At 35.6% G+C, this 23,839-nt stretch overlaps 2 protein-coding genes across 2 annotated transcripts; both read left to right on the forward strand.

Moving 5' to 3' along the window:
• Positions 1-2,439: 2,439 nt before the first annotated feature.
• Positions 2,440-4,413, forward strand: LOC132546249 (GATA zinc finger domain-containing protein 14-like). The gene is made up of 2 exons (XM_060209958.1): positions 2,440-2,486; positions 3,810-4,413. Exons 1-2 carry the CDS (start codon positions 2,440-2,442, stop codon positions 4,411-4,413), a joined length of 651 nt encoding a protein of 216 aa, XP_060065941.1.
• A 13,803-nt stretch (positions 4,414-18,216) lies between these two features.
• Positions 18,217-22,590, forward strand: LOC132546250 (uncharacterized). The gene is made up of 4 exons (XM_060209959.1): positions 18,217-18,559; positions 19,063-19,140; positions 20,438-20,528; positions 21,963-22,590. The coding sequence occupies exons 1-4, from the start codon at positions 18,217-18,219 to the stop codon at positions 22,588-22,590; spliced, it is 1,140 nt and encodes a 379-aa protein (XP_060065942.1).
• Positions 22,591-23,839: the final 1,249 nt, after the last annotated feature.

Raw genomic sequence — 23,839 nt, forward strand, 5'->3', positions numbered from 1 at the left:
AGACAAGGTTCTGAGTCAGAGACAAGGTTCTGAGTCAGAGACAAGGTTCTGAATAAGAGACAAGGTTCTGAGTCAGAGACAAAGTTCTGAGTCAGAGACAAGGTTCTAGGTCAGTGACAAGGTTCTGAATAAGAAACAAGGTTCTGAGTCAGAGACAAGGTTCTGAATAAGGGACAAGTTTCTGAGTCAGAGACAAGGTTCTGAGTCAGAGACAAATTTCTGAATAAGAGACAAGGTTCTGGTTCAGAGACAAGGTTCTGAGTTAGAGACAAGGTTCTGAGTCAGCGACAAGGTTCGGAGTCAGAGACAAGGTTCGAAGTCAGAGTTCTGAGGCAGAGACAAGGTTCTGAGTCAGAGACAAAGTTCTGAGTCAGAGACAAGGTTCCGTGGCAGCGACAGGGTTTTTGGACAGAGATAAGGCTTTGAATCAGATACAAGTTCCGAGATTTGGATCAGTTGCCCGACTGAGTGGCTACATCACCAAGTATAATAACTGTAAAGCTGCAGGGCCGACTGATGACTACCACATACATATGTTCAGAGAGGTCTTTCATATTTTCATTTGTTCATTAAATAGATATTTTTTAATTTATTTTTATAAGATTTATTTGTTCATTTTCCTTTTTTAAATCATGATTCTCGAGAAAAATATCTATTTTTGTATTTCTAAAAGAAACCATTTAAGCTTTGGTAAAAGATAACGTCGTTTTTCGCCAAATCTGATCAAGTAAGTTAATCAACAACCAATAATTTACATTTATCTTTATAAATAGACTATTTTAACCATTAAAGTTTTGTTCAAGTCAAACCACTTTTCTATTAAAATGAAATTGTCTCCTTACCTCGTAATATTTTGATTACTAATAAAGTTTGTATACTAATCTATGACTTTAAGTTTTGAAAGGACTAAAGATACCAAGCTAAACCTATTAAAGTATTTTGTCAAATTTGAAGAAATATCTTTTATGTAGTAGCAACCAAATTTGAAAGTAAAGGGGAGACAACTCCGAGTAACAGATATGTAATGTCGATGAAATTATTTGAAATTTGCTAGACGGTAGTCGAATGCAGCTTTCTATGCAAGAAAAACAATATAGTTTATTTTTTTCTCAACGATCTAGCAACTCGTGAATGAAATAATTTAAATGTTGAAATATTATTAATCCTGTAACTCTCCTTTTATTAGTGTTTAAACCCCCAGTCTATAATATTGTTTTAACCATACGAGAAAAATCACCTAGCGGCCCTGTGATTGGTTCGGGATTTCCTTTGTTTCAAACATGATGTCATAGCTTAATGACATAATATGCATTGTGACGTCACCATAGAAAGTGATATTTCATGTAGTTGAGAATATCACAATAGTTGACTGAATCTCGACACGAAATTTCCATTTTTTAGTAAGAGGTTAATTTCATCAATCTTATAAAAAAAAATAGTCCATGATTCAATATTTATTTTCTCAGAATATTTACCTTCATATTAAGAATTCATTATTTTTTCATATCGGTAAATAAAGGGATGTTTTCTTCTCAATCAGCAAATCAAGTTATGGTTTGTAGCACAATAAACGATAGCTATGCATACGTTTTTATTAACCGGTTTTGTCAAAGTATTTAATACATTGTTTCTGTATATGTTCCTTGTCGTATGATAACATGTTATGTCTCTGACATCGCTCTGTTTTTATTAGAATTATATTAACAACATATTCATGGCTAATAAATACAAAATACTCCTAATTTGCCTTAAATTTTGTGATTATTTTCCGCACAGAACACATAACCAGGGTACAGACATTTGTCTCCAGAATACCTACTTTAGGTCGGAATTATGTTACAGAGGAGTCGTTCCTGTCTCCTTCAGTTCCTTCTGTTTCATTTTCATCTTATTTATTCATATCAATTTTCTCTGTAAGAGAAACAATAAGATTATGTATAATTATATCATCATCTGAAATTTAAAAAACATTGCATATATGTTATTCTATTTTTTTTCTTTGTCTGTGTAAATGTGAAAATAAAATGTCTTTGCTTTGTATTCTATTGTGATTGTTCTTTATGGAGCTTGTTATAGTTTGCCTGATTTTTCGTAGTTATGTACCTTGTTCTCATTTGAGAACGTCCAATCCCATCACCAACTTTGACCAAGGTTTACATTACGGGTGTCGTCGTTGAAGCAGGAGATGCTTACTCTTACGGAACACCTGGTCTTATTCTTCTTGTACTTTTTCATGAGTTTCCGTGTAAATCTTTGATTTATTTATATTCAATCCTAGCTTTATTGCATTTGAGTTTAGATTTTTTTTTCGAGGAAGAGACGGGGGTGGAGGGGGAGGGGTGGAGTTTGGGGGGGTTGGAGTTGGGGGGGGTAATTATCATGTTTACTCTACTTGTTGGTATTGTCTGGTCGTTTTGATTTTGTCCGGTTGTTAGAACAATGGTAGTACAGTCGGTAGGGCAATATTTTGCATCAGGTGAAGATTCGTAAATAACACTGTTTAATTTCATTCACGTCTTGTTTCCTTTTTTATAATTACATTTTGTTTGTTTCTTTATGTCCAATGATATCATTTCTTTTTCATTCACAGTCATCTGGAATTCTTGCTTTGATTCTGTTTCATAATTACAATGTTTCGTATCACGTACACCCATGACGTCTAACATTACAGTTTGTTTTTCAGTATTTTCAATTAAATGTTTCTTGTTTTATGTCGTCTCCAATTGTACATCTGTCTAAGCTATATCATATTTATCTGTTCTTCTCTTCTATTGTCTACTTCACGTCATTTTCAAAGGATCTGAACACATCATCCATTTTACCTCATTACTCCTATTTTTCGTTTACTAGCAAACCCCGGTTGCTAATAATATGAATACTATAGTTTCCAATATTTATGATTTTTGATTTTGTATACTATTGATAGATCAATATTATTTGTTTTAAAAATTAATATTATATGTTAAAAGGTCAGTTAAAAGACGGTAACACATCATGAAAAAATAGGAAACATGCTAAAACGGCATTAAGATATAACTGATATTAATCTGTTCGGACAAAGATGAAGATAACGTCGAATATCATTCATCTATCATATATACACTAAAACCTCATTATCTCGAACTCAGCGGGATCATGTGAAAACTTCGAGATAACCGAGTAACGAATTTAAGTGAGTTCGAATGTCTTGTGTAAAGTCAGGAAGACACCGACAATAATGGTATTCAAGTTATACGTTTCCGAGATAACGAGGTTCGACTTAAACTGGATTTTGCTCCCTTATGATAAAGAATACCGCATGCTGAAATGTCATTATCTTAAAAAATCAATTGACTTTAAGTAAATTTTGAGCAAGTGTAAAATTCATTAAAAAGACGTATCAGGTAATTTCTTAAGGCAAGCGTCGTATTTTATACCAATTCATTGCATTCTATCATTTTAAATCATTATAAAACATTAAAAAGTCCTATAATTTTTTCTTAAACGACAGTAATCGTTTTAGAAATATTAATGAAAAATATGATCTATGTCAATTTTTTTCTTCTTTTTGATATTTCAAATATGTAAATGGAGGTTTCCTAAACACCAACCAAGGTGTATGTTATTAATTACTACAAATGAATCCATTCTATTTGTTTTGTGGTATTATAGTTGTAATCACTATTATATAAGGTTACTTATTATAAACCTCAGCGCTGGGGTGAGATTGCCACAGACGTAATAAACATATTTTAGCTAGAGAGAATAACCATTGTACAGTCTTCCTTCAAACATAAATTGACTGTTGTAACTGAGTTGTCATTTTTTAGCAACGCCTACAACAACCACGCCCACAACAACGACAACCACGCCCACAACGACGACAACCACGCCAACAACGACGACAACCACGCCAACAACGACGACAACCACTCCAACAACAACGACAACCACGCCCACGACGACGACAACCACTCCAACAACGACGACAACCACGCCCACAACGACGACAACCACTCCAACAACGACGACAACAACGCCAACAACGACGACAACCACTCCAACAACAACGACAACCACGCCCACAACGACGACAACCACGCCATCAACAACGACAACAACACCAACAACTACGACAACCACGCCAACAACAACGACAACCACTCCAACAACGACGACAACCACTCCAGCAACGACGACAACCACTCCAACAACGACGACAACCACGCCCACAACGACGACAACCACGCCAACAACGACGACAACCACGCCCACAACGACGACAACCACGCCCACAACAACGACAACCACTCCAACAACAACGACAACCACGCCCACAACGACAACTACTTCTCCTTTCGTCCCTGTGTATGCTTCCTGTACCAGCCATGCTCATTGTCCACCAAACTCTATGTGCCGTCCGAATGCTTGTAAAGGATTCACGTGTCTCTGTGACGTAGGCTTTATGGTCTCGCGAGATTCATTTTCTTGTATAAAAGGTATCTAATCTTTAACATGTACGTTAAGATTAAAAAGAAATATTACATCGGATTTTGAATCTTCTGTTGAATTAATACTGATTCTTAAAAAATTATATCTCATAAAAAAAAAGTCTCTGAAGTGTGTTAATATTTATTTCTCATTATTCAATATTATGTGCAACATCCTCATCGTTCTTGATTTAGCTTCCAGGGTTGGTGAACAATGTCATCCAAAAGAGACTCTCTGTATTTCGCCTTTTTCCGGATGTTTGGAGACCTGTCAATGTTATGACGCTTTCGTTCCTACACTACAAGGACAATGCAAGCTTGCCTCGGCAAGTTTCGTAGGAGAATCGTGTGGAACTATGGGATGTGAATATCCAGCAAAATGCATAGCGGGAAAATGCACGTGTATGCCTCCCTTCCGTTCAATGACGGAAGAGGAGTTCTGGGTTGACCCTTTAATAACAATGCAATGTCAAAGGGAGGATTTTTCTCTCTGTAAGTATCATGTTATTCAAGCTAATTTTGTATTGCAATAGTAAATCTGGTCATTTTCGAGTGAAATGATTCTAAATCACAAACTTGTTGATCAATTATTGTATAAAAAGATGTGAAGTATACAGATAGTATGATCCATTAAACCCATATTATATTTTCATAGTGATGTATACGTATGTAGATCTTTGATATTTACAGTCGGTAAAAGTACAAAGAAATTTGTTGCTGTTATAAGTCAGAGTATTTATCTACAATATGATACCTTTCTTATATATACACGTTTAACGACTTAAAAAATCGATAAGTTAACAGATGTAATTCACTAGCAAGAAATACAGGCTGAAGACCGAACCCTTAAATCTTAGTTTCAGTGATAAGATAAGACACTCTGTTGTTGTAGGGAAATGTAATGGAACCCTGATAGATATACCAGAAGAGATGCGGACAACAACATCAACGACAACGGGTATGTCACACTGTATAGATTTCTATAAATATATAGAACATTGTAGCGTGTCAGTATACAAAATGTTTATTCATTTTATTAATTTCTCAGTGTTTTCTTATTTATTTCTCTAAACTATTTTTATTAATTTTTCTATTTATATATATATATATATATTCTCTATTTTTTTCTATTTTTTTTTTTTTAATATTTCTCTATTCTTTTTTATTTATTTCTCTATTTTTTATATGTTTCTCTATTTTTTTTTATTTATTTCTCTATTGTTTTTTTTATAATTTTCTCTAATTTTCTATTCATTTCTCTATTTTGTGTATTTATCCCAGTAAGAAAGTATCTCTATAAACCGCGAAAAAACACATTATTCTCCCTTAGTATATGCACAGCGCCAGCTTGATGATCAAATATACAGGGAGGAACAAAAACAAATAAAACAAAGAGTGACTATTTGTGAGAACTGAATTTGACATTCGCTGACAGTAACGACATTGAATTAGTTTTATATTGATAAATACCAAATAAGGATGGAACACAAAAAAAACATCAGAGGTCTCTAATGTTCTGATGCGCTGTATTATATAACCGTGTGTTACATTTAATCGAGTTGTAAAAATGTACAATCGAACTCCGTTATGTCGAAGTCTGTAGAAAAACGTCGAATTATCCATGCATTCCATATAAATGTACAATCGAACTCCGTTATGTCGAAGTCTGTAGGAAAACGTCGAGTTATCCATGCATTCCATTTAAATGTTCAATCGAACTCCGTTATGTCGAAGTCTGTAGAAAAACGTCGAGTTATCCATGCATTCCATTTAAATGAATTCAAATTTTTGGTGTGAATATTTACCGACGAAATACTTCGTATTAAACGGGATGTTCTAGTTATACGAGTTTGATATAACAAAGTTATTCTGTTATTTAATAAAAGAAAATAAAACTGGATCGTAAGAATATAACTTTGTGGTTAGATATTCCGGAGCTGTTAGCTTAAAAGACAAAAGACATGCTATAGGAAGTCGACACTCAAATCCAGCATAATTGGGGGGAAAATGATTTCAATGTTTGCAGTCAGTGTTCGATAAACATTAACTCTATATATGTCGTAACATTTTAGAACCGACGACAACAACGGAAATGAAAACAACAACAACAACTGAAACGATAATACAATTGACAACAACTACGGAGGCCATTACCACAACAACAACAGAGGCAGTCATCACCACCACAACAACGGAAACCATGACAACGGAGACTCCAACAACAACAACTGCCCTAGTAACAACAATTACAACAACAGGGTTAACAACTACTACTGACCGTATGAAAGTCAATGTATTTGATGGATGTAGAAGGCATGAGGAATGTCCGGACAACTCGAAATGTCGCCCGAACTCTTGTGAAGGGTTTGTTTGTCTGTGTAGAGAGGGTTACTTGAGTTCTGCAGACAAAACACAGTGTTTGATCGGTATGTGAATCTATTCTATACAATATACAGTTTACAGACTTTAATATAGATCAGAACAAAATGATTGTCTCTTATTTTACCTAATGTGACTCTATCATCACTGGTTAAGTCAAGAAAATGGAAATAAATTGTGTATTTAAATCACCACAGGTTTAAATAGGTTCGATTAGATCAAACTAGAACCTACTGTTCAGAGAATATTTATGTGAGTAATTCCGGAAATATCTGTTTCAGCTAGTCGAATAGGAGATCTTTGTGACGACCACACTAAATGTATGTCCCCATTCGCTGGTTGTCAGTCTACGTGCAAATGTTACGACCTCTTTGTTGCATCTGCTGACGGTCGGTGTAAACTCTGGTCGTCTGCCTTCGTCGGTGAACCTTGTGGAGAAAAAGGATGCGAGTTTCCTGCCAAATGTAGCGATGGGATTTGTCAATGTGTAGCGCCATATAGAAAAATGACAACAGAGGAATTCTGGGTTAACCCACTAGAAACATCACAATGCCATGATACCAACTTCTCTTTAGGTAAGTTACCAAATTAATACGTTGTATAGAAAACAAAGAAAGCAGTTGTGTGTTAAAACAAATTCATCTATTGATACAAAAGCGGACAGCAGATTTTATGAATGCGATTTTTCCAAACTGATGTTTGCAAATTTCTTTCGAAAATTCCTGTTATCCTGTTTCATATCAATTGAATGCTTTTCTAATACCTGCCTTGTTCCGATTTCAGTGATGTGCAAAGGAAAGTATATTGATGTTCCGGAGCCTCTATCCGACGAATGGCAGGAATTACTCAAAGGTGATTTATTTCTGAAAGTACTTTGCATATTTTTGCCGTACATACTAGCATTGTATTTAATTGGGAGTATTTATGTGTAGAGTGACGAAGGTTTAGTTAAACGCTTTTTTTCATTTTCATTTCTTTTCCATTCCGGTTCTACATACGTTTAAACTCATGTTCCGCCAAAGGAAAGAAAAATGTTGGATAGTAACACTAGACGATACAATTTCATTCAAGCATATACTCTTTCTATTACCGACAAGTTACTTGTATCATACCCTTGGGGAACGTCTGGTCATATAATCTTTCCATGCTTTCAGGAGAGTCTGTGTTAGTCTTTCTGTTCTTCATATTCTTTCCTTGTTTCACAGACTTTTAGTTTTAATTAAGATTTTTGCTAATGTTATCGTATCACTGTATAATAAAATAAACGTTTATTTAGGAAATTCATTATTTTGACTTAATGAGACCAGCTTTGCACATTTTCAAAATTGATAAAGTGTATATATATATATATTCTATTGTGATAAGAATACATAAATCTCATGACAGGCCATAGGAATAGTATAACTTGTTTAAAGAAAAGACCATATTTTTTGTTAGAACTCTGACGGTGCCACATCATCAAAGTCTTAAAAGTCATACTGAAATGATGAACTGTTAAAGGTGTGATATGTTATGTTGTTTTTCATAACGTGGAGTGAGACCATGATGATACCAATTTTGTTTGCACGGTGGATCTCATTATGACGTCATATTGTACTGACCAATGATGTCCCGATGCTTCATTTCATTGACATGAGTTAAATGGTGTCATGACGTTAATGAATTGTTACTGTGACGTCACATCATTATTCTGTCATGGAAAACCCCCGTCTCGACCCAAGGGCGAGACAAGAAAATCTCACATTGTTAAAAAGCAAAGATTTTTCTTTCCAAGGTAGGAGGAAAAGAAAGACCTACCGAGGTATATACATTTATCTCAAAACATGACAGTAGTATACAAAAATATATCTCAATATTGACAGATTTTTTTATTTATTAGAACATGGGCCTGGTTCATATATTTAAACAACTGAGAATACTTTCAGAAATTCTTAAAATCTTTGATTTACCAGCAAAAAGGCTAGCAGAAATGGGCACATCTTTAAGCCTGGAACAGACGACTGAGGTGACGCCTACGACAAAACAACATACGACCGTTCCGTCAACGTTGTCTTGGTTACAAGCCGGAAATGACGACATAGGAGCAGATCTGAACAAGAATCCAAATAGTCGAAAACTTTATACACCCTGTACGAGTCACAGTCAGTGTCCAACGTCCGCCAGGTGTCGCCCTAATGCCTGTGAAGGCTTTGTGTGTTTATGTGAAAAATACCACACAGCCTCAGATGATAACAGTTTCTGTTTTCATGGTAAGGGAGATAACTCTATGACACTCAGTTGCTGTCCTGATCAAAACATATGTTGAAAACGATGTTTCGTGAATTAATCAATGCTTTAAATTACTATTTATAGAATTGATTAATAACGAAATAACATAGCTGAACTGCGACATGCGTAAGAGATCAACAATATCGACTGAAACAAACAGAAAGCAAAGAAAAAAATAATTACAATCAACACAATTCTATGGCTGAAATATATTTGTTTAAATTCAATATCGAGAGTTTATCAAAGATAATTTTCTTGGTATTTTTCAAATTATTTTTATTTAACGATGTTTGCGTTTCAAGCATAGGTAAAAATTATTATTCTGAAGAGAATTTTATACTTAAATTCATAATTTTTTACGATATCATCAGATAAGTGCTTAAAGACATGCATTCTCTTTAGCTATCGTCAAGGTAAGATAGATTACACAAGCAGTTATATATAAGCATCGCAACTATGATTTTATTTCCTTGTTGACGGAAGTTATCGTCTGTTTGATCGACATTAAATATCCATTGAACAAAGATCAAAGTTCGTTTCGTAGTAAGTCCTTGAATTTCATACACTTTGATATTATGCAAGGTATAAGCCATCCTGTTTTGTGCTGATACAGTGGGATACAATTTGGTTTTAAATATATCTCATTTTAGCTGTAAAAATCGGCGATACATGCAACAAGAAGACCGACAAGTGTTTATCTCCATTTGCAAATTGTGCTGGCAAGTGTCAGTGTTACAGTCCTTTCATTCCGACTAATGATGGACGCTGCAGACACCCTATGGCGGCTTTCGTCGGCGAGTTCTGCGGAGGTAGAATTGGATGCGAGTATCCTGCAACTTGTGAGGAAGGAGTTTGCGCGTGTCTAAAACCACAAAGGAAACCGACTGAGGAGGAGGCTTGGATTTACCCTCTGCGAACAAAACAATGTCATGAAACATCTTTTTCAACGAGTAGGTATATTTTTGAATGAATTGCAAAGCTGATGTAGAAACAGTTTATTATCTTAAAGTTTTGAGAATAAGAAATAACATCTTTTCAGGAACAATTTTCTTAAAATAAGACTTAGTATTTACAGTAAAGTCGATGTAATCATCATTTAAGTATACATGTACAATGTATATAGAAAATATCATGATTTGCTAAGATGTGAATGTCTTTCCCACTATTCGTACAGTGGAAAGCTTCAAAAAGCGCAGTCTTGCTGAAAAGTTGTTCCTTAGACAGTTAATCCAATTTGAGTGCAATTCTTTCTCCCTCCCTCTCTCTCTCTCTCTCTCTCTCTCTCTCTCTCTCTCTCTCTCTCTCTCTCTCCCTCCCTCCCTCCCTCCCTCTTTCCCTCCCTCCCTCCCTCCCCCCCTTTCCCCCTCTCCCTCCCGGTCGAAAATATGGCGTAATTTGTCTTATATAGCCCGCAAAGCCTTGAAGATGTTATCGTAATTACTTCCTTTATCATGTTTGCAGTGCTGTGTGAAGGGAAACTGATACAAGTTCCTGAAGAATTGTCACATGAATGGGCAGACTTTATCATGGGTAATGAACTTTTATATCATCCTCACAATATTGTATTTAGGTATTATATCTATGTTTATTCAAGCTTTGGTAAGAAAATTTACAGTTCTATGCTTGTATGAAAGAATAACTAACAAATATCCCATTCTTATAAAAAAGAAGTTCCAACAGACTCGTCGCAAGGTTGCCTGTTGCCATTGACTACTCCAATCATCATCAAGTAGGAAGAACGCTAGATTTTTATCCGTCGAAAAATGAAAAGAAAAACCGACCACTTAGAGAGCTGCATTTTGCAAACAAACAACGAATTTTTTTTTATTATTATTTCGCAAAGCGATATTTTCATTCTTTACAAGAACATGTATACTTACAATGCTCTTCAGCAATAAGCAAGAGATTAGCATAATAAAATATTATTTTTATTTTGAAAAAGTAAATTGCATTGAGATATGGAATCAATAGTCATATCCTTTCTGACTTTATCTGAACATGTAAGCCTAGAATAGCTAAAGCAGCAAATACAAATTGAGACATTTTTAGAAAAAAAAACTCTCTCGCAATTTATTGATTATAAAACCCTGTAACACAATATCTTTAGAAGCTAAAACAGCTAATACAAATTGAGACATTTTTAGAAAAGATGCTCTCTCGCAATTTATTGATTATAAAACCCTGTGACACAATATCTTTAGAAGCTAAAACAGCGAAAACAAATTGGGACATTTTTAGAAAAAAAATACTCTCTCGCGATTTATTGATTATACAACCCTGTAACACATTAACCCTAAGTCGACGTGCAGACAGGCCGCCGTAGGTGACTTTGGTCGACAATTTTTATATGTTTATTATGTATATTTTCATAATGTTTGGCGCTGAGCTGTACATTGTGAAAGATATTTGACACTGAGCTATACATTGTGATAAATATTTGGCGCTGAGCTGTACATTGTGAGAGATATTTGGCGCCGAAAGGGTTTAATAAACTTATGTATTTATTTGTAGCTTATCGGTCGAAATTGGGATTAACAACCCCCTCCTCTACCACAGTTACCACTATAGAAACAACACCTAAAATAGAAACATCTACCAGCCCTACCTCTACTGCTGGCTATGAATCCGACCTTTCAGAACCATGTGCAACACATGGGCAATGTCCTACCAATTCTAGGTGTCGACCAAGGTCGTGCGATGGATATGTGTGTATTTGTGATAGAGGCTACTTAGCCTCAGATGACAGAAAAACATGCTTGAAAGGTAGGTGGAAAAACGTAACCTATTATCGAAATAGTATTAGGTGTTTGATCTATGTGCCTCTGAAATGTGATTGCCTAAAAAGTAGGTGAAAAAACGTAACCTATGATCAAAATATTATGGAGTATTTGATCTCTGTACCTCTGCAATGTGATAGTGGTATTGTTACAGTGTTGTCACAATGAAACTCATTCCTGATTTGATTCACTAATTGAGTGTATGTTTCTGTAAACAAATGCTGTATCTTTGATAAGTACCATCTCCTGTTGGGTTTTATATACAGATATTGTTTATAGAATCTTTATTCGTACCTTGTGTACCTGATTTAGTAAAAGGTGATTTACATTTGACGAACTTAATTCTCATTACCTACTGACCTACTGCTTCACAATACATTAAATTCACCAAAGCTCAATCTATCAATCTGACTTTAATATTAGTCATGATTGTTTTTTTTATTTACAGCTATCAGAGTGGGCGAAAAATGCAACGCGGACACAGACATGTGTGTGTCTCCGTTTGCCGCATGTGCAGGTGTATGCCGCTGTTACCAGCCATTTGTACCGTCATATGATGGGAGATGCAAGACGAAGACGGCCAACTTCATCGGTGAGAATTGTGGAAGTAAAGGATGTGATCACCCCGGAAGTTGCATCAGTGGAACATGTCAATGCCGTAAACCATACAGGAAAAAAACTGCTGAAGAATTCTGGGCCAACCCACTCACAACTTCTCTATGCAGCAAAGAGAATTTTTCACTAAGTATGACAACATTTTTATGATAGATTTTGGACAAACATGAAGCTGTGATCCTAAATTAGAACTGATGTATTAATGAGCATATTAGCATTCATCACTTGGCTCATCAGTATGACGTTATCATGTTCAAAATTTAACTTACTTTTATTTTTCCAATCATAGGTGTATGAAGCATTGACTTAATCTTTTGATCATTTTTTATTATACGCGTCATTCATTCTTGGCTCAACTCCTTCCATATTCATATCAGTGCCTCCATGTAATGTAATATATAGCTTGACTGTAAATGCATACAAATATAATAGATTTGTCTTGAAGTCATTTGGAGTAGCTTGTGTAATACAGTCCACTAGAATACACTTATACACGTAACTAGTGACATCATCAACAGTGATATCATTTTTGTCCAAACTGTTAGATCAGATATAAATATAATACTTTTATATAATATATAAAATATAACTGTATTATGTTGTATTAAAACTAACGTAGCATCACACCGCGGATAATGCCCGCAAAAACATTTTTCCTTCTTTTTATAAGTTGATTATCAAGTGTAATTGGACTACAAGCAATGATTGTTATATTGTTTTGCTTATATTCTAAACTCCTTAGGAGAGTGTAACGGTGTCCCCATTCACGTACCTGGAGGACTGGTAGATGACGCTTTCTATAGTGACAGTATGTATTATTTATAACTATCACAATATATACGATTATCAAAATATCTATATGACACAAAAGGGTTGTGATAAGGCTTACTTTGGTGATTAACACAAGTTGAAATAAACTGTTTGGCGTATATTGTTAAGTAAACAAAGTTTCCAAATAAACATTAATCAATTATAACTTGACATTTTTAAAATATAGGTAAACAATAATGTACTGGGTATACCAGGAAGAAGACTAGAAGTGATTTTGGTCAATCGATAATAAATGTTTGGACTTTAACGTTTAATAGAAATAACTTGGTGCTGTGAAGTCCTAAGGGAAGCAGCGATACAAACTCTCATCAGTTGCTGAGATGAAACAAGGGGCACCTTGGATTTATAAAAATTCGTTTCATTTTTTCAGATACTACTTACTGGCCAGATGGGGACGATGGTAAGAGAAATCAAAACAACACCGAACTGACCGATTCAGATTCCGACCCGTTTCTATGGAAACTTTTTACAACTCCTCCTAGCACTGGACTAGACGGATTAGGAGATGCTTCACAAAGTTCCGGAAGTCGTGGAAGTAAAGCTGGGAATAATCTCACAAGGAATGAACCATCTTGGTGGGATACCGGAAGCGGAAGTGGTCATTCATTCATGAATCGAGACGATTGGAGGAAAAACTATGATATGGGCCAGGATGGTTCAGAAGACTATAATGGACTGTTTCCATTCGATACAAATTTAGATTGGGGAAAGTCTAACATTCAGGGGAGATGCTATGTCCACGAGCAGTGTCCAGATCACTCGTATTGTGGTCCGATGGCATGTGATGGATATGTCTGTCTTTGTAATCCCGGCTATGTACCATCAGATGACCGAACATCATGTCTAGCAGGTTAGTGATATGATATATAAAATCGTATTTTTTTTATTATGACACTTGTGACCACAGGGCTAGCACCGGGTCTTAATCTAGATTTGCAGAACATTAGTAGGGCGGTAACCGGGTGCGTGAATAGTCGCGTTCTACACGCATTGATTAAGCGTACGATTTCATCTTTTTAGCAAAATAAACTCAAACATTGCTAATTTGCAAGATAATGATCTATTACTTCAACAAACACCAGTCAATCTAACAATACATATCTCCTGTATATTTACATATAACAGTTACAACTGATCACGTAATTACCGTAATAGATTCCTTATTTGTTGTTATATAAATAAATTCACCAACTATCACAACTTACCAGAGTGGATAGTATAGCAAATAATAAAAATATTTTATCATAATTCAAATACCACAAATTTCAAAATGTCCTTTGCGGAGATTAAAATTGATTCCGTCACAAATGAGAGCTACAGCTACTATTATCAAGAGATCATTGTGGATAGAGGTCCGCATCAAGTTTCCAGACGTTGGGGGCTTGACTGTTCCTAATGGCTGTCTTGATAAGGTTCTAGCGACTGAAGTCCCTCTCACATTTTAACTGTGGAGACAGGAACCACAAGGAGTCGTTCAGCAGTTGCAGCTACCAAGGGGAAAGTTTCCTCGGATCTAATGGCTTATTGAGCTACATCACCAAATACTCTGAATGCATTGACTGTGGGATCTTATCTGAGCCTTGTCGTAACCCCTAAAAATTCCTGCCTGCATCAATAACGCCCTCAGACACACACACACCAGACAAACACAGACCTGGATTAAACATCTTACTAACAGCTGAAAAAGCAGCAGTATCCCCCTCCCCAACGAACTTATCCCTGAGATTGCTCACTACCTTATCCACAAACGATTCACATGAACTCACATAATCTGACCTCTGAGCACTACTATCCGTAATTGTTTGACCTCTATGGCTAAACGTCAACAAAACTGTATTATCTACTACTGGCTCAGAGGGCACTGCATGGAGAAACTCAACAAGATTCTCACTACACGTCCTGTCCTTGATCTCCTGAAGAATCCGAACTGTCGAATGGAGGAGGGGGTTCACCTGAGTGAAATCAATGATATGTCCTTATAGAAGAGAAAGGTGCATAAGAGGATCTGTCAGAAAATGAGCAACATACAGAAACCTGAAAGTAGTGATGGGTTTGTGCATGGAAAGAACTTTCGCAGAGTTGTCTTCCAGTAAAAACACCAACAAGACCTGGGAAATTATCTACCACTGACTGCATACTACCCCGAATGCTCAACCACTTAGTGTGAAACACAAGCTTAAGCCTAGTGCACCTCATATCCTCTACCACAGACTGAATAGTTTCTAACTTAGCCAATAGAAAAATTAAAACCATGTTCTCATGTGTCGACCACATAAAAACATGGCTTTAATTTTCCTTTTGTGGTAAATAAACAAATGATTTATTTTGTATTTCTTATGTCTTATGACTTGAATTTGATTCACGTGAGAGTTTCACATTTTTTTTCTACAAATTTACAGCTGTTCTAGTCGGAGATGAGTGTAACCCAGCAGATTCAAATTGTTTGTCTCCCTTTGCGGACTGTGATGGAACCTGCTCCTGCTATGATGTGTTTGAAACGTCACAAGATCGCCGATGTCGGACAAAGACAGCCGGTTTCATTAGTGATCCGTGTGGTGGAAATATGGGATGCGAATTTCCAGCTACATGTGTGGAAGGAAAATGTGCTTGTGCTGATCCGTATAGACGACTTACAAGGAGAGAGTTTTGGGCCGATTTGACTCGAACTAGACAATGTCATAAAAAAGACTTTGCACTCTGTAAGTAATACGTTTTCATCAATGATTTTACATCGGGAGAATTTCTGTGAAAGCTTTGTGTTATTAACAAGCTATATAATATACCCATTTGATTTGAAATAATATATAGATTTACATAAAGATATTTGATATCTGAAGAGTTGATCAGCTGTATTTAGGGTAAACTAAATATTAGGCTTGAATCGTTGATCCAACAATCATTACTCACTTTAACGCTGACTTGTAAAATATCTAAATATCCATTTATATTTATCATATGAATTACATAGAAGATATACAAAAACTTGCATACAATACTTCCTTTCAAATATGAATTTTATAACATTTCTGTGCCTATCAATTGTCTCATTTGATATAATCTTGTATCCTGTTAATTCTGTTGGTTAGATCTATGTGATGGAAAGCCTGTTGAAGTCCCGCACGCTCTGAGAAATGTAACCGACCCGTTTGGTGGGATATTGAATGGGTTTGGACCAATATCACATGACTCAACTTTGCCAGTCGGTCCAATTGGTGGAACAGCTGGCTCTGCTGATGGATCCACTGGTTTAATTGATGGATATACCAATTCAACAGATGGAACAGCCAACAGCCTGGGAAGTAAGGGAACTTTAGAAAACGGTGTAGTGACTCCTGAGGGTGACACAAGCAGATCTCCCAACCGCGCACTGGGATCAAATGTTGAAACAGATACTTTAGGCACAAAGTCAGGTGGTGTAGATGGTGATAGTTCTAAAGGTGAAAGAAGTTATAAAACGGAAGGATCAAATGGAAGTTTTTATGGAACAAATGATGGTGCTGGAAGGACTCGTACAAAAGCTGGGATGGTTAGATCTGATGGCGGGAATAGGGAACCAAACACAGACATTGATGACATAGGCATTAGAGGGAACGGACGTGGAACAAGCAAGTCTGGCGATCTACATGGAGGCCCAGAGAATAGCAGGTTTCAAGGTAAATATTCAGTGTTTAATTTTGTATTCCCCTCTGCAGAGATAAAAAGTATTAGGGTACTTAAAATGTTAAACAATTGATTAAATTTTATAACCTTTTGTCTTTCATTTGGATATATTGATACCAAATATCATTAAAAAGTGTTTGAAGGATGCAAGTTGATGCAGATTATTTCGGAGTAATGATCTTAATGGGAGATACTTTCTTGTTCGATCTGAAATATTCCTGGTGGAATTGTTGTTTTAGCGCATTCTAATTTGGAAAGGTAAAGTAACTTACTTGGGTTGACAAACATTTACATGTCAGGTATCTCGTTGATGAAGTAGACGTTGTTTTCTCTTCCAGAACACCTGGTCTTATTCTGAATTCATTTGTTTAGAGATCAAAGTGTATCGATTTTTTCTGTCACTATTTCGCCCGAGATTATTAAATTTGAGTTCGAGTTAAACTCTACTGGCATATGTTCTGATTAACTTTAACAGTTATTTTCACTCTGCTAACAGTTTAATGTTATGATGGAAATGTCATCCTCTTATGTTAATATATAATATGTATATATACGGTAATTGTGTTAACGAAAAGAAAATCTCTTTCGACCAATTTGGATCAGTTTGTCCCCTCCTACATTATAACAATTTAGGCGGCCGTAAACTCGACTGATTGGAGCTGGAGGATAGAAAACCCTGCATGATACAGTTTAATGTATTAAAATCTACTTAAGCGTACGATTGCATCTTTTTAGCAATATAAACTCAAACATGGCTAATTTGCAAGATAATGATCTATTACTTCAACAAACACCAGTCAATCTAACAACTTAATTCTGAATGTCATTGAAAAGTGCCATTTACCTCCAAGTTCTTTTAACAATCTTTTTTGTTTTGTTTTTGTTTTTGTTTGCTTTTTTTAAGTTCACAGTTTCAATATTGTCTGCATATATGTAAATACAATATATATGTCCTGTTCACAAAGTAACTGTTAGTATGCATAATGTGAAAAAGCGAAAAAAATTAATCTTTTAGCCAATTAGACGAAGTTTGTAAATAAACAATAATTATTTTGATGTTTATTATAGATACTGGTGGACTTTATTACTACATTCCTCAGGGCGGATTTTTCCTAAGGAAACTTCTAATTACTTCTAACAGGACTCAAAAAATTACTTTATCGGATCTACAAAAAGATGTCCTGGATTTCACGGCTATCCATGCCTCTATATACAGTATGCCATACAACTCCAGCGACTCGCACAGGAGCATAGATCCGGATGCTGTACATCAGAATGGGTCTGGTTTAAATGACACTACTAATAGATTGCAACCGTCATACACTTCACCTTCGCATATTAGCGTGACAGGAGTTTATCACACTAGTCAAACTAAAACACTTGATAGTGATCAAGTCCAAGGCGTGATATCTTCTACATTATCGGATGTTGTGAAACATAACACAGATGGGAGTATTTTCACCAATGGAATGGTGTCAACCTCACTTGATTATCCAAGTTCACAGAAGGAAGCCAATCACAACGGGAAGGATATGCTCAACCAAAATAAGGACGATTTTGGTAGGACATTTCGATTATATCTTTCATTGTTAACACGAGAACACTCTTGAGGAAGTATTCTTTCAAAATCTTTATAATCAGATATATTGGAGTAGAAACGGTACGTAACGTTTCTGTTTAGTTTAAACATATTTTATTTGACCAAAAATCAAACGGAATTGGACACAAGTTAAACAACTTAGGAACGTCCTCTTCCATACATAACATATTTATAATTATCAATATATTTCTATATCTACATTCTTTAGTGTAAAGTTTATCTATATATATCTGTATTCAATTTCACAGGTATAATGGTTTTCAATATATTTCTAAATTTATTTTCTGTGATGTTGAGGTGAGATATGACCTATTTTTTTCCAATGCATTCTAAAAAGTTGACGAGTTCAAAGGAAATATTCTATTGCACAAGTCTACTAGAAAGTAAAAACAATAATTGACAGTAAATATTAGCATACATTACACTTTGTATCAAGTTCAAAGTTCATCTGTTTGGTTCATAGATATAGATTCAGATGTAAATCAGACGAACATTGAGAAGCCAGGTCAGAACCCGGATGTTGAAGAGGCTGACATGTCAGGTAAGATACAAGCATTGTGAAGATCATGTATACCGGCATAAAAACAGTGTTGGTATTCAGAGAGCCCGGATGTTGTACCACGTGTACCGTATTTTGGAATCCTTGATACATAACACGTTTCTTAACCCAAATTAATAAAGAAATGTTTAAACAAATAAAGATATTATTATTATTATTTGTCTTTATAGCCCGTCAACAGAAATAAGATCATTAGAGCCATCAATGTAATAACTGGTAAAACCTGCAAACGCGAAGCGAATCTTGTTATATCTAAATTGCGCATTTTATTGAATTTTTAGGATAAGTGTTCCTTTGTACCTCCCCCGTATAGTTTCTGATATTTCTCTCCACTACTTAATATGGTTTTCTAGATCACCTCCTTCAGTTAAGGAATGATGCATCACTAGGTCAACTGCTTCAGTTAAGGAATGATGCATCACTCGGTCAACTGCTTCAGTTAAGGAATGATGCATCACTAGGTCACCTCCTTCAGTTAAGGAATGATGCATCACTCGGTCAACTGCTTCAATTAAGGAATGATGCATCACTCGGTCAACTGCTTCAGTTAAGGAATGATACATCACTAGGTCACCTCCTTCAGTTAAGGAATGATGCATCACTAGGTCAACTGCTTCAGTTAAGGAATGATGTATCACTAGGTCAACTGCTTCAGTTAAGAAATGATGCATCACTAGGTCAACTGCTTCAGTTAAGGAATGATGCATCACTTAGTCATCTCCTTCAGTTAAGGAATGATGCATCACTAGATCACCTCCTTCAATTAAGGAATGATTCATCACTAGGTCACCTGCTTCAGTTAAGGAATGATGTATCACTTGGTCACCTCCTTCAGTTAAGGAATGATGCATCACTAGGTCACCTCCTTCAGTTAAGGAATGATGCATCACTCGGTCAACTGCTTCAGTTAAGGAATGATGCATCACTAAGTCAACTGCTTCAGTTAAGGAATGATGCATCGCTAGGTCACCTTCAGTTAAGGAATGATGCATCACTAGGTCACCTTCAGTTAAGGAATGATGCATCACTAGGTCACCTCCTTCAATTAAGGAATGATGCATCACTCGGTCAACTGCTTCAGTTAAGGAATAATGCATCACTAAGACAACTGCTTCAGTTAAGGAATGATGCATCGCTAGGTCACCTCCTTCAGTTAAGGAATGATGCATCACTAGGTCACCTCCTTAAGTTAAGGAATGATGGATCACTAGGTCATTGATTTATCGATTTCCTTTATTATTGCATTTTCTTTGTTTATAACTGATTTTTTTTTCTCCAGAGACCGTCCTAATGTCATCGTCAATCGCTGCAGTATTTCTACTGAATATGGTTTGCATCGTACTGCTCATTACTAATAGGAGACGAAGAAAGTAAGTGTCAACATCATTCATTTAATGTGTTTCTTTCGTAAGGAAAAGTTTTAGTGTCAGTAAAAGTTCTTAGATATTTACCGAAGTTTATTTGTTTATAATATATAAATTCATTCTCCAGTGATAGCAAAACAACAACAGAAACCTCCAAAGAATCTTTTGATGAAACCTTATATGGAATGTAAACTCACCAAAGATTCTACATACATCGAATCCAAAAACAAATGTTTAGTATTTAAGTTCCCCTCGGTCTCCAGTTAAGCCAAACTAATTTCGAGACTGATCAGAAAAAAATTACAAAAAGGCGGCCATCTTGGAATTTGACTTTGAAAGTTTGTTAAAGCTATTTCATTATGGATTACATTATGGATCTGTCTTCAATTTCATATTTAGGTTCCTTTTGGCCCTAGTTGTTCTCCGTTCGGTTCTGGGTGTGATCATAAAAATAAAATGGCTGACCGAAGGCAATTTTGGAATTTGACTTTGCAAGTGTGTTATTTCTTGAAAACTTCTGTCGATAAGCTGCCATTTTGGATTTTTCATTGAAGTTCGTTATCGCTGTTTCTTCAGAAGTACTAGATGGATCTTTCTTAAATTTCATATTGGTCCCTAGGTGTGTCAGTATTATCTTCGGTCTGATCAGAAAAACAAAATAGCCAAAAAAAGCGGTCATCTTGGATTTAGACTTTGGAAATTTGTTATCGCTATTTCTTGTGAAGAACTTGATAGACCTTCTCGAATTTCGTATGCAGTTTCCCCTTTGTCCCTGGTTGTGCCCGTTTGATTGTTGTATTGATTAGAAAAAAATAAATGGCCAAAAAGTGGCCATCTTGGATTTTGACTTCGAAAGTTTGTAATATCACTATTTTTTAAGAAGTAGTTTATAGATCTTTCTCAAATTTCATATATCGGTGCCTCTTGGTCCCTAGTTGTGCATGTTTGATTTTGGGACTAATGAGAAAAACAATATGGCCGACAGGCAGCCAAGTTGTATTTCGCTTAGTAAAGATTGTTATTCCTGTTTCCTAAGAAGTACAGAATGGATATCTCTCAAATAGTATACGTATGTTCCATTTGGTTTTCCATTTGGACTGATCAGAAAAAGACAGAATGGCTTCCAGGCAGGTAGAGATTAGCATTGTAATTCTGTCAAGGAACGTTCAAATGTCTTATCAATAAGAGCAAAAAAAAAAGAAGAGAAAAGAAGGGAAAAGATCAAACTCTCAAAGATCAAGTAAAGATCAAACAATAGTGGGCGCCAAGATCCCTCTGGGATCTATAAACAACTCGGTATTAAAAAATAAAGAAAAAGTGCATTATAATTTATGTATTTTATCAATAAGATAACATCGTTTGATACATTGATCATCACAATGGTAGTAATGTAAATATTTTTTGGGTTTTTTTTGTTTTTGTTTTTTTTTCATTTTTCAGGCGGAAAAGAGAAGAGAAAGCTCGACAGGAAGCTAATGAACGGTCCACTGTATCGGAGTATGAGGTCTACCAATTAGCATGTCCATACGTCACACTGCCGTCAGCGCCATATATAACTATTACATCTGGTCCTTATGTGTGCACATCCACAATATCTGAACTGGAATCGGACAAATCAAAAACCGAAAACATGACGTCATCAAGTGGTGCAGAGTCTGGGTATTCCACTCTCCCGGATACAAGCACGGAAAGCGTGATAGATTCTCAAGGCAGTGTGTATGACGATTGTCTGCATATTCCGCGGCCTCATGTAAAGAAAGATATTAATAAAATATTGGATGACGCTGAAGTGACGTCATCCGTAGCGACGACGTTTCCAGCAAAGTCACGAAAAAGGAGTAGTACAATGACGTATACTTCAGCTAAAGACAGTGACATAAAATATTGGTTCTGTGAAATACCAAGACCTATAGTGTCGTTTTCTAAACTAAAACTGAAAAATAACGTCACTTGGGGTACATGGCCGAAATTGGAGTCCAACCCCTATGTTGATTCAGAAGCTTCCACCACTGGTAACCATACCTACGAGGAAATTCTGCCTAGCATCCAAAGTGATACATCAGTATGATGACGACACCTAGCCGATAATGCAGGTTAACCTATCGATTCATTGTCGTGTTAAACACATTGTTCTTAGTTCCGAATTTGTCTTTCTTTATTTACCTTGCTCCAAAGTAGAGACTGTCAGAGTTCTGTCAGTAGTATGTTATAGAGTGGGTTTATGTTTGACATGAAGCTGAAAAATTACATTGTACCATAATTGTGGCCTTCAGCAAGACATTTAACCCTGATTGCTTTCGCTGGCAGGCGACAGACAGACAGTTGTCATCAGATACCTTTAAAGATACACTGATTCACAATTATTCCGTCTGTTGACGGAGCAACAATATAGCATATACATTTCAACAGTCTAATTATCAGGATATTTTGCAACAATATCAGTCAATAGTGTATTGGTGTCGTTATATCAGAATTTCAATTCAAGGACATAGGAGTGCCTTGTTAAGGGCGAGTTAGAAACTCAAATGATTGATAAGGTGACACGATTTGTGTATACGCCCACGCGGTCTAGATAACTAAAGTTAGTTGGAGTAACTAGCACACTAACACAGATAAAAACGTTCTCGAATATTGCAATAATCTTTTAAAGTTTTGAAGTAACTTTGAAGTATATTTTCGAATTTTGTTAAATTATTTCATTCTAATCTTATTGCAGGTATATGACATTTTTACCATTGTAAAACAGAAATTTATCAATTTGATAACTTATATCAGAGACATATATGACATATATATGTCTCTGCTTATATCACTGATGTGACTATATAAAAATATTTATATAACTGTTTAAGCAAGGATATGTTGTGTAGTGTGGACCAATCAGAAAGGTGTTTGTCTAGTCCCTACTTTGAAATTTGCAAATTTTCTTAATCGAAGTAATTAAGCAAGTTGTGTTTTGTGAAAACTTTTACATGTACATTCAAATTTTCTTTAAAATGATATTTAAAAGTTGTCGGTAGTCGATTTTACCAAGTAAGTAACCAATTGTACCAAGTAAGTAATCAATTTTACTAAATAATGCCATTGAACGATAGACTACAAAGCCTTTGTCAGATTTGATGACGTCGTAACATTGCTACCATGGTGGATTTAGAGGTTGATGTGAATTCTATGGAGCGAACCTGGATTATGTTTATATGTTCATGATACAGATAGTTCAGGTGTAAAGAGTTATGTACTATTGATCGTATGAAATCGTAAGTTTTTGTTTGTTTTGTTTTTTGTTGTTTTTTGTATATTTAGATATGTCTTTGCAT

Source organism: Ylistrum balloti, unplaced genomic scaffold (genome assembly GCF_031769215.1).
Source record: "Ylistrum balloti isolate Yb309-2 unplaced genomic scaffold, AGI_CSIRO_Ybal_v1 Utg369880, whole genome shotgun sequence".
Classification (NCBI taxonomy): domain Eukaryota; kingdom Metazoa; phylum Mollusca; class Bivalvia; order Pectinida; family Pectinidae; genus Ylistrum; species Ylistrum balloti.